Here is a 12,391-nt window from a genome sequence, read left to right as displayed (position 1 = left end):
TCCTTTTTGGACCCTCCTGGAGGGGAGGAGATGGCAGTTTCTAATTAGCGCTCTTTGAAGAGGAGGTGGGCTAGGCAGAAAGCATTGTTTGGAAATAGAGTGGGGGAGGGAGGTCAGGGGCTATTCACTGGAGGAGGAAGAGGAGGAAGCTGGAGCACCACTCATTCAGCTGCTGAGAACACACTGCAGTGTTCCAACAGAGATGTTTTTGGGGGGGTCACTCTGACAAAACATGAAGAGATAGAATCACGGAGGAGAGGTCGTTCAAAAAAGCTGGCAGGAAGTTTTGATGCGGAGGAGTCCTGATGATAGCTAACTAGATGTTGGAGATGCTTCTGCGTTAGCTTCAGTCATTCTCCTGCTGATTGACTGTAACGGACAGGAAGCCTCCCTAAAGAACTTGATTCATTTCACACGCTCACTCATCTTTGTATATGAAGCAGATAGACATATCACATCAGGGTCAGGGGGTTGGGGGTGTTTCTTCAACAACACAAGAGAATCTGTGTTTTGCATTTCTTGCTATTTCTTCTGAAAGATACAATACATTTCAATCTGCCCTGCTTACCAGAATTTCAGTAGTTCATACCAATACCTGAGAATTTTCATGATTCTCGATTCAATATCACAATTTAAAAAAAATGAACCCATAAATTCACTACTTTGTTTGAAAATGCCAACTATTTAAGAGCACTGTACTTCAGCATTTTTTGCACAGAATTTAAATGGAAGTACCGGCAGCCAAGAGGTAACTGCACATTCAAAAAGGACAGCAGTGGTCTATGGCCTCCCCGTATACAAAAACACAAACAATACATATAAATACGGTCATAAATAGCAATAGTCAACTATTTTACATTCAAAAACAAACGTCTTTTATATAGAATTTTATATACAGTTGTCGTCCCTCGCAGTATCGCAGTTCGATTATCACTCCCTAGCTATATCACGTTTTTCAGAAATGAATTAATGAATAAATGATCATTGTTTCGTGGTAGACATGGTCTATTATTAGTCAAAACATATTGAAATACAAGTGATATGTAGTAATATGGTCACTAGGTGGCAGTAAGGACACAAAACATTGAGACCTGACTTCACATTACATTACCTTAACACTGCATGAGGTCATGAGGTCAGCCATGGCATGTCCCACATGACGGAATGAAAAACAGTTCACCTCCCATCCCGTGTTGGACTGGTAAGTTTTTGGCTTCTTAAGTTTAGAAGAAATAAATTTGAGGCTAACTTGTTAGCTCACTAGCTAGCGCCATCGCGAGTCCCTACAGCGTAAGAGTTGTAATGTGGTGTAAACAACGAATAAAAGGAGTGTCAAGGTGGCCATAGGGTGTTATTTCATGTATACAGGGCTCTTAATCATGTTAAAAGCCGTATTTAGGAAGTCATAAGCAGGTTTTCAATGCTTTAACTATGAAAATATTCAATTTATTAACACTGAATCCTGTATTGCGGAAGTTTATCGCGGTCGGGTCTGGGACCAATTACCCGCTGTAAACAGGGGGCGTCTGTATGTGCACGCACGCCAGGCCAATAGATGGCAAAGAAACAATATCTGTTTGTCACAGTAAATACAGTAAATGTGCATGCCTACGTTGCACGCCTTTTACACTTTTACATGTTGGTTCCTTTTTTAAAAAAATTGCATTATATTTTCTAAAGTTTGCATTTTAAGGCTCCAAAACTGTTGCCATGTCAACAAACTTCAAAAATATTTCTAGGTGAAAACGGTCTACATTAGTGGTCTCCAATAGGTTCCTCATGAGCTGCCAGTAGCTTGCCGTCTGATTTTGAGTAGCGGCAAGACAGCAAAGTGGAAAGTATGGAACATGAACGACAACTCAGCCAACAAGTCAAAAATACTTTCTTTTTTTTTACCTGGATATTTTCTTGGTAAACAAAGTTGCAAATCTTAAGATATAATGTATAAACTGGAATTTGGCTTATATTTATCAAAATAAGCAAAATAATCTACCAGAAAAAAATGTCATTTTAGATGTTTCAGGTCAAACATTCTTAGATTTTTTGTGTTGCCAAGATTTACACCAGCCATAAACACAACTGGAACCCCGCCGGCTGGTCAGGTGCTCCAAATAGTAGTTTGAAGTTCCTGCTTTTCCCGATGGAAAAGCGTAAAATGTGAGCAGAACCATGTGGAAATTTGGTTTGACTTTCCATAGTTGACTGTAAAGTCTGTATTACAGGCCTGTAGGTTGCCCTGCAGGTAGAAAACACAAGTAACCAGCGTCACAACTCACTCTACCTCTTCGTGGGCCCTCAGCCGATACAAGAACAACACAAACAACCACTGCCTTGCAAGAACAATTGACCGTCAACAAAGAAAACATCTCAGCCCTCAGCAGGCGGACGCCTGTTTCCACTACACACGTGAGCTTTCATCATTATTTACAGCGAACCATCAGAGAGGTGCTGGGTGACTGACAAGCTGATCGTCTCCCGAATAGACAAACAACAGCACAAAAGACACGCTGTCATGGGTGCACACGGAGATGTGCTTACGATGCAAATAAGGACGGAACACGGCAGGCGTGGAGAAATAAGAGATGGGGGCAAAAAAAAAAACAGGCGGCTGCACGACTCGACATGTCTCCACATGTAACAAAAGTTGCATATTAATGGCGCTAGATAGAGAGTTATGGCATGTTCCCTAATGTGTCAGCTAACACGTGGAAGACATTCCAAATGTAGTTAACAGCTGACTCAAGATGCACACAGCTCCCCGTCATGCAGCGTTTTGGGCACCCAGCTGCTCCCGCTCGCATTCGAGACAAGGTTGGGCATCAGGGAGTGGCACTGCAAACTGTGAATCCGGGGGAAGTTTGACATGCTTCGGAGTGGCCCCCCAAAGACGACACAAATTGGTTAAGTACTTGCAGCATGACAGATTCCTAACTGTGACAAAATGCGCAGTAACAGATTAACACAAAGCCAGTTCTGATTAAAAAGCTCTTTCACTCACTAAAATACAGCAGCAGCTGATTAAAAATAGCCTCAAAAACATTCCAAAGTTGACAGACAACCAAACAAACCTATCAAAATAGTTTTTTATTTGCCTAGCTTGTACTGTGTGAGTTCAAAATTCAGTTGATTAGATGGAACTGATTAATCATGTCCTGGAGCAATTGAGGTCAAACAGAGTGCACGACGGCTGCAACCAGCAGAGATGATTCGGTCTTAATGGTTCCGCCTCAGCTAGTTTGCTGTCTCAAAGAAGCACAGGGCGTCGGCTACGAGTGCGAATGCCACGGCACAACGCCACCAGGCAGTAGTGTTCTGGAAACAGGAGTTCAGAACATTGAGAGATTCTTCCATCCATTTAAAAAATATTTAAGAAAGGATTTTTTTTAACCCAATGACAAAATGTTAATTCATAAAAATCTTTAATAATTATTTAAAATATATAGATTTAAGATTGAATTTTCCCATAATTGAGGAAATTTAGTCTGATGTACGGTTCCATGGGTTTGTACTGTACATGGAACCTTCTGCCCAAATAAAATATTAAACTAAAAAATTATAAATTTATATAGAAATTTTCTAAATAGTAATTTAAGTAAACATGACAGTTAAAAAAAAAATTGATCTGTGACCTCGGTCACATCCGCCATCTTGTTTGGCATGTCACCTAGGTTCCCAACGTGGGCTACTGGCGGTACGTGAATAAAAATGAAAAACAATTAACGCCTAACACTCACGATTACGAGCGCACCTGAACGCCTCATAGCACAGAGCGCACGGTCATAGCAGAAAGAAAAAGGAGTCACGGCATGAGGTTCGCCGTTGCTCTGTGTGCGTTACATGAATAAGTAAGTACGTTTGATGATTATGTTGTGTATTAAGAGTGTTTAATCTTGAAGGTTTCATTTATATTGGTGTTCCAATCCGCGCACCGTGAAAAACTGTCAATGTATGTGCGTGTCAGGATGAGAGAGTGGAGATTCCCCCTGAAAATGACGTTTTATCGCTGCTTGTATGTGTTTTTGTACTTTGGATGCTGCTTTATCATGATTGTTCAACTTTCCCTTTCAATTTGGTATCAAATTAATATGCAGATTGAAATCATAGCGATTGCAAGTGGACAAAAGCGAAGATCAAGTTCAACCCATTCAAAGGGAAGGATCCCAACATCAGGCTGAAATAAAAGATGTGTAGGACGAATGCTGAGATACTTTATTCATCTCCAAGAGAAATTCACATCTTACCTATTTACCAGTGCTCATGTAAAACTTTTATCCAAATTTGACCATGCACGATACAAATTTGTGAACCAGAATGACTTACTATAAAATTAATGAACCAATTAATCATGTTTAATATTTCAGTGTAATGACATGTAAAAAATGGTTTATGTTCTCTAAGTGTGCAGCAGTGGGGGGTCCATGGCTTCAAGTCAAACGTCTGAACGCATATGCGACTGTAAAAGGTTTCGGAACCAATGGAATATCATTTTCTAAAAAGCAGAGGGTTCTTGTTTTGCTTTTGAGCAACAATCTGTAAAGCTTTCAAAATAATTGTCTGTGTAAATTTGAGGCTGGAGAGAGTGCTGACGAGCAGACAATCTGACCTTTGACCTGGCGGCCTGCTCGCAAGCAAGACTTGCATTAGGGCGATATGAACGCCTGGTCAACCCGAACAGTTCCAAGCCACCTCAGGTTTTCCATAATTAAAGTAGCTGGCACGTATTGCTTCCAGTTAAAACAGAATGGAAATGTTGAGTCGTTGTATGTTTTGGGTCAGCTCTTTCAATTTCAAAACACAAACAGACGCCCACCCTTCAAAGAAAAACACACATTTTGGAGCATCTCACTCCGTGTTTGCAAAGCCAGCAAAACCTGCGAGCCTTTGGGCGCCGGTCTTCATCAGGTTTACATCACGCAAATGAGACCCGCACGTAAACACGCATCTGGTTGCAAACGCAGCAGTTTTCTTTAAACATTCTGATGCAAAACAGAGTGATGTAAGAGGACTCCCTATGAATGGCTCTTACACCTACTTCTGTTTTTCTGTGCATGGAAAGTTTTGTGATTGACTAGTTGGGAGTTTTGCAGAGAGTTCTACTTTTTTCTGTTATTTCCACAAAATTTGGGTTTTGTCTAGCTGGGAAAGGAAAAGGATAGACAGCTCCAAATTACAGTGGAACACAATTTATTCCGGAACACTAGTCAACCTGTATCTTGCTTGAAATTAGAAACTGTTTATCCATAGGATATAATAGAAATAGTTCATTTCCAGGATCAAACTGTCACCACATAGGTGTAAAAAAAAAAAACTGGCTAAACGTACACCGGTCATATAGTTAATGAAGGTTATCCATGAAAACAGCCAGGTTCAATCAAAAGAAAACAGGAAATAAGCCACAAATTCAAAGTCTTGTGGCAATACAGGTTTGTATCATGAAGTGATGGCTGTAAAGCAGTGAGAGTACGGCCCGGTATAGAAATAATAAAAATCACTGTCTTTGGTCTGTGTAGTGTAGCACATTTTGGACAAAACTGCAAGGGATTGGTTGAATTTGCATGAATTGCAACATTGTGAAATCCTGGAGGATATGCATAATATCTCACAAAAGCTGCCCAATCAATATCTGACTCATCTTTAGTGTGCAGCCTTGGGTCCCATGACAAGAACGCCAGTGTGAACACGAAGCGAACCACATCAAAGTGTGCACCAAGTATCACTTTCTCCAGTTTTGATCCAGCTCAGAGTACCAGACGCAGATTTTTCCCCCCAAATTTTGCTTGTACTGTTTTCCGAATTGAACGGTCATTCGGGTATTCAACTTTACAGGTTCACCTGTATCCATCAAAAAATACAGTCTGTTAAAGAGAGTTTCCACTGCTACTTTCTTCACCCATCACCTCAATTGCCACGGATGACAACCGAACAAACAAGCCAACGACTTAAGCATCATGTCGCTTATTGCAGAATCAATATCCACCGTAATGCAAGCAACACATCACCATGTGAGAAAATCACTGTTTTGTAACACACCTACAACCACCCCACGCTCAAACCGCTTCCTATTTCGCCAGGTGATTCATTTTTATTATATAATAGCAGCCTTGACTGTAGATAAGATCTCTTGCGGTGGTTTTCAGATGGAACACTGCTCATGTCCTAGCGAAAGTGCCTGAAACGGGACGGCAAGAGGCAGTCAGGCGCAGACGATAATCCTCTTGCGCCTTCCTCCCTCCACCACCCCGCAGCTGATGACGGGGCCTCCCATCCAGGAAGGCAAAAAAAAGCCATCTGGTGTTTGTTTAGGGGTGTGCACTGAGTGCCAGCAAGCCTGTATCTACAATATGTATGCTGGGTTCTTTCTACCAGTCTCAGGGTGTCATAAGGTGATGAGACACACAATGAGGTGGAACAAGGTGACGCACGTTTTGCAAACCACAAACTTGCAATGGCTGTCTGACTGGACAAGCAAAGGGAGTGATGTCATATCCTGCAGGTGATGCATCATCATCCAGGTGTGTGTGTGTGTGTGTTAAACAACAAACAATAGGTTGTCCACGCCCATCTATAGGGTTAATCTGTGACTAAAGTCTAAATATGACATTAACCTAGTTCATCAGCACATGCACAGCTGTTCACATGCATATGTCATTACCGCAGTGACATATAAAAAAAACACATTATTTCATTTAAGGGCATCATTGCACCTGTACAGCCTGGAAAACGTACAACAGTTACATTTGAGTCAAATAATTAGCTATGTACGGTACACAAGTGCAGGTTGTACTTTAAGGGACAGAAATGGACTCTCACTGTGCCCCTTTTTCTGATAGTATATAGCAGACATTATTGGAGCTATAGTTACTATATTTACAGGCACTAATGAAGTCCATTTATCTATCTATATGGTTACAAAAGCTTGATTCCAAGATTATTTTTATTATTTCTTATTATTTGTCAATTATATAATGCATTTTGGATTATTTTTTAAAGTAATTTTTACATTTTATTTTGGTATGTGTCCAATAACTTATTTAATTGCATGTATATTTATTTTTGATGACCAGCATAAGGTACACACAACACAAAGACACAAGAATAAAAGGACTAAAATCCGTTTTATTCTGCCTTGTTTTAGGTTACTAGTTATTATATTTTTAATATAATGCATTTTTGTATACATTTTGTATAAATTGCATTTTATTGAAAATATTTTAATTTTGTTTCTTAAGGTGTCCAATAATTACCCTTTATTGCTTATTTAACTGTATTTTTATTTTCTTCAAAAAGATAACCACTACAAGTGAAAAAGAACGTTAACGTCTTTGATGTCTTTGAAGGTCTCAAGTCAAAGGTTCCAACGACTTTTGTATTATTTTAAAAGGGTTTTTCTTTGTTTTTGTTTGCTACTTATTTAATTGATGTATTTTTTTATGTAAAATATATTTTCTGTTAAATAACTACATGCATGTTACTGAATTTTTCATTTGTAGTTTTGTAATGACATGATGTTAATATTGGACCATATTTAGACACTTTTTATGTTCCACATGCCCGCCTGACTTATGCTTCCAATTAGTAAAGCATTCTAGAACAGAACGCCATCAGTAAAAGGGCACATGAAAAGGTTCTTGGATGACTTACCAAGCAGCGCTAAGGCGACGAGGAGCACACCGGTTGTCATCGTGCCTTGCGATGTCCCCTTCCTGCTTGGATGAACGCTCCTCCAGACCCGGAAAAGGAGCGGGGGAAAAAAAGACGAATCCTGCTCAGCTTGTCTTGACGAGACAAATCCTCGCAAGGTGCTCTCCCCTCCCACGGCGCCCTCCACAAGCGCTGTGCCTCTTTTACTGGGGTCTTTTCTTCCGCTCACCTTTGCCGTTTTATCACCGAGGATGTGTGCCAGGCACCCGGGCGACCCAACCCACTCCCCGGCGTGCTACCACCACACATCCACGAACTACTGCGGAGGAGATCCGCGGTACTCAAGTCCAAGTCTGGTACGACTACTTGGGACACTCCACGGGGACATGAAATGACTAAATACTGTTTAGAAGCTGAATCAAGTCCGTGTTAGTGTTTTCTGTCCATCTGATAAGAGAGCAAATCTCAGTCCGCCTGTGTGCTCTGTCTCCACAGCAAATCCCGGAGATGTGATCAATCTCCCACTATCGGCCCACGTAAAAGCCAAATGGGGCGGGCACTGTGGACGGAGCAGACAATGCATCAAATTAATCAATGAATGTTAGTCGGCCTCACTATTAAACACAAGAGTCGTAATGTTTACTGCCTTAATGTCCAAAAAGAGTTCAACGTTAATCAAGACTTGCAATCAGAAAAGACAAGCAACTGAATGAATTGAAAAAAATAGTCCGCCTTATAAATTACTCCCTGGTTGTCTCCCAAACAAAAACGCCACTTTTGTTTGCTTCCCCCCACCAGTTTGAAAACTTAACCGGCATGCTGCCTGTTTGGTGGACAATCCAAATACCGATTGTGTCGATACCAAGGGTGCGTCCATATCGGTTCAATACTTGTGTGATTACATTGATATTTTAAAGTTCTATTATATTTTCATAAATAGCTGTGGTTTTGCTGTGTTGTTCAAATATACTGTAGTGTTGCTATGAGCACTTCCTGCTTCCCAGCATGCTTTGCTAGACTGTTTTGGAAATAGCTGCTAAAGTTACATGTTCAGAGTCAACATAGTTGTTTTATTCTCCACTAGTAGTGGTAGTGTCTTGTTTGTTTGTTATCTACCTGTGGCGTGTTGAGTTGCTGTGTGATGATTTTAGCTTGCTTTCTTGTATGATGCCGTGAGTCAGACTGTTATGTTGAGTAATGACCTCCTGCGATTTCCAATGGGTTGACAAACTCATTGTGAGTTTCTTCGTAGTTCATGACTATTCCCTGCCAAATAAAGAACTACTTCTTCCTCGCTTATTTCTGAGCACCCCAATATTGTAATTTTATATTGTTTACAAACTCAGGAAATAAGTTCTTGGACACAGGAGGGCTTCGGGGGCAAAAAGCCAAAGGATGTGAGTGAAATTTCTCAAACAAGTGTAGCAAATACAAGGGGAAAGGGAATAGTTATACGATTTAGTTGATATTTGTTCATTTTCTTTTATTGTCTTGTCTATATTGTTTAAAATTTGTTGATAAAAAATAAATTTTCCTGTGTTTTATTATTTTAATAACAACAGACAACAAATTAAGTTTGAAGTATTGAATTGACACTAGCGTGATTAGATCAATGTTTTCCCTATTTCTTCTACAATTATTTTCACAACTCCGTGTATTTGTGTTGCGTTGCGCAAAACTGTTTCATTCTTGATATTGCTATATTTACAGTTCATATTGTTATAGTATAAAATTCCAACGACAAAGTATCAGTATCGGCAATACTGGACATGTATGTACTTGATATCGAATCGACACAAAAATTTGCAGTATCGCTACAACCCACTGCCTGGCTCCTTGGCCCCCTCCCCGCCAGGACGCCCCAGACGTGTGAGACACCAACAACTGTGGTGGGTGGGAGAGGTCACAATTTGCATGTTTGAATGAATGAAAATGTAGGCTAAGAGCACAGCCAGGACACTGAGGGGGTCAGGCAAACAATAGCAATCAACGAAAAAGTTGTTAAAACAATGCAGTCATGTAATAACTGAACCATGTAAAGTATGTGCAACGCAGAGACACAACAAAAAAGGAACATTTTAGTAATCATTTTTACAGCTTTGAAGTATCTGCATCAGTTCCAACATCCGCCACCTACTGGTCTGGCATACAAATTACAAGCTTAAGGTAGTAGGGATACACCAAGAAGACTAAAACTCAAAACAGTACAGTAAACCCTCGTTTATCGCGGTTAATTGGTTCCAGACCTGACCTTGATAAGTGAATTTTTACAGAATAGGATTCCTTATTTATAAATGAAATATTTTATTTATTAAGCGCATAGAAAACCCGTTTATGACCTTCTAAATACGGGTTTTTAACATTAAAAGAGCCCTCTAGAAATAAGATAATGCCCTTATGGTCATCTTTACATTCATATTACCCAATAAAGTAGACATAATAAGAGAAAATAAGCCATTTAAGACATAAATAAGACTCCTGCGTGTGTGTGTTGCTGTAAATGTGCTCCTGTGATGCAGACAAAAAGTGACATCAGGGGTTCAGAGTAGAGTTTTACCTTGGCATGTGTGTTACGGCCGCTGCTGTGGCATAATTCAAACCTGCAATAAAAGCCTGTTGTTTCAGCGATCGAGCCTGGTGCTTGTGTGACACCTAGTGGCCAGTGTAAATTACTACATATCATCACAACATCTTTGAATGGGTCTTATGGATGCCCTTTATTTATATTTTAGTTCATATAGCCACTTTTATGCTTGAAAATGATTAGTTTTAATTACAAAAAATGTACAATTTGCAGAAATATGCATATTTGCTTTACTAATAGGCCATACTCAACCACAAACCAGCATGATTAATGAATCAATTAATATATTATTGAAAAAACGTGATGGTTGAGTGAACCTGCGAAATTTGACGCCTTAAGCCGCAAGGGATTGCTGTATCTCACAAGAGTGAGTAGACCGCTCACATTTCAGCAACCATTTTTATGACACTGGCTGTATATCTATGGTAATGGGTCTATGGAAATTGATATTTAGAGTAGTCACTGTACACCTTGTATAGCAGGATAGATGTACAGATACTGCAGTATAGATGTATAGACTATCCTCTGAAAATAACATGTCACAATATATGTTGGCATTCATGTTTCCCTCAATGAACCGCAGCTCCACCAGTGCCGGCAGCACTCGTGCAGCCCCAGACCACAAAGCCGTACTGAGTACTCTAAAGTATAGCCAAGTTTCATTTCTACAGTACCGTGCAAATACTTCTGGACCTAGAGTATGTGACAAAAGTGAGTATACCTGGGACATTTCAGTAACTATTATATCATATCTTCTCAAAGGACAATATAATAGAAATGAAACTTGGCTATATTTTGGAGTAGTCCGTGTACAGCTTGTATATTAGTGTAGCTTCGCCAGCCTCTGAAAATAACATGGTGGAATTCATGTTTCCTTCAATGAACCGCAGCTCCACCAGTCCATCCGCAGACCATGTCGCCACCACCACCATGCTTGACTGTAGGCAAACCCTTAAAAATAAGGGTGGTAAAGCAAAAACATTTTTTTAGGTGGTAGCTGGTGCAAAAAGTTTGAGAACTTTTAATTTTGATGATGTATGTGTGTTGAGTTTTCAGTGGAGGGTGAAAGTGTACGGCTATTAACGTTGTACAATGACTACTCGATATCCAAGTTTCTGTTGAGAATATGTAATAAAATGGCGGCTGGCAAATGAGCGACGTTGTTGAAATACTTTACATGTACTTTATGGCAGAATATATTATATTTTGATCATTTTGGATCCCGGGCGAAGTGAAAAGTTTGTGAAATCCAGACCCAGATCCTGCTGAAAGTGGTTAAGCATAACACATGTGATTATTGACTTGCATAAATCTGCAGCATTATTGGGGATGATCTCAAAATAAACAGCATGGGTGAAAGTATGCTGGGAAGAAAAAAATGGATCCAAGCGCATCACCGCATCGGTGTTAGTGAGCGGACCAAAAAAAAATCTAGAATCGAGGAAGTGAAACCCGGTGTTCTCTGCTGTGTAATATAAATAAATAAGCAGGCCTTTACGTGTGCATACAAACGAGTGACGGATCCATCTGCTACTCCATTTATCAACAGGGAATGGCAAGTTCCCAAACGCTGTTTGGACGCAACTTAAATGTTATTATTCATTTGGAACTTTTGCTTTGCTGGTGGACTTCTCTTCAAGCTTCCTCAACAAGCAGTCAAATAGTTCCCAGCCTTGAGGCCAACACAGTGTGTTAATAATAAGCTCTACATTCTGCTGTGGAACCCCGACGCTCGAATTTAGCATTGATCTTTCTCATAGGAAAGCATGGAAATACACTCCTAATCGAAATCATAACACCAGTTGAAAAATTGCTAGAATTTGCATTTTGAACATTTGGATCTTAATGAGGTTTAAAGTAGAGCTACAATTTACAAAAACAAGACAAAAAGCATTTTGAAAAAGTAATTTATTGAAAACAACAATGAACTGAAATAGGCTGTTTTTTGTCAGCTGATCAAAAGTTTAAGCCCTTCAAAATGCAAAAAGAAGAAATGGGAGCCAGACAATTTTTGGGGGGAGGAAGCAATTTATTACAAACGAGCATTAAACTGAAGCGGGCCGTTCATCAGCTGATCAAAAGTTTAAGACCACAGCCTTTAAAAGCCAAGATCTTGGCAAAAACGTGGATTCGGTATTACTTTCTGTCAGGTATTCACACTGTCGT

The 12,391-nt window shown here is 39.9% G+C and overlaps 1 protein-coding gene across 2 annotated transcripts in view; it reads right to left on the bottom strand.

Moving 5' to 3' along the window:
* Positions 1-8,389, bottom strand: part of igsf3 (immunoglobulin superfamily, member 3) — a 125,531-nt gene extending 117,142 nt beyond the window's left edge. The window contains exon 1 of one of the 2 annotated variants that reach the window (XM_054786138.1): positions 7,642-8,389. In XM_054786138.1, the coding sequence (XP_054642113.1) occupies positions 7,642-7,681 (40 nt within the window). In that variant the 5' untranslated portion in view covers positions 7,682-8,389. The remainder of the gene's footprint in view (positions 1-7,641) is intronic. The other variant, XM_054786137.1, reaches the window with a different exon arrangement.
* Between the last annotated feature and the right edge of the window lie 4,002 nt (positions 8,390-12,391).

The sequence above is a fragment of the Dunckerocampus dactyliophorus genome, chromosome 9 (assembly GCF_027744805.1).
Source record: "Dunckerocampus dactyliophorus isolate RoL2022-P2 chromosome 9, RoL_Ddac_1.1, whole genome shotgun sequence".
NCBI classification, from domain to species: Eukaryota; Metazoa; Chordata; class Actinopteri; order Syngnathiformes; family Syngnathidae; genus Dunckerocampus; species Dunckerocampus dactyliophorus.
Note: the sequence above shows the minus strand (reverse complement) of the source record. Positions and strands in the feature narration are given on the sequence as shown.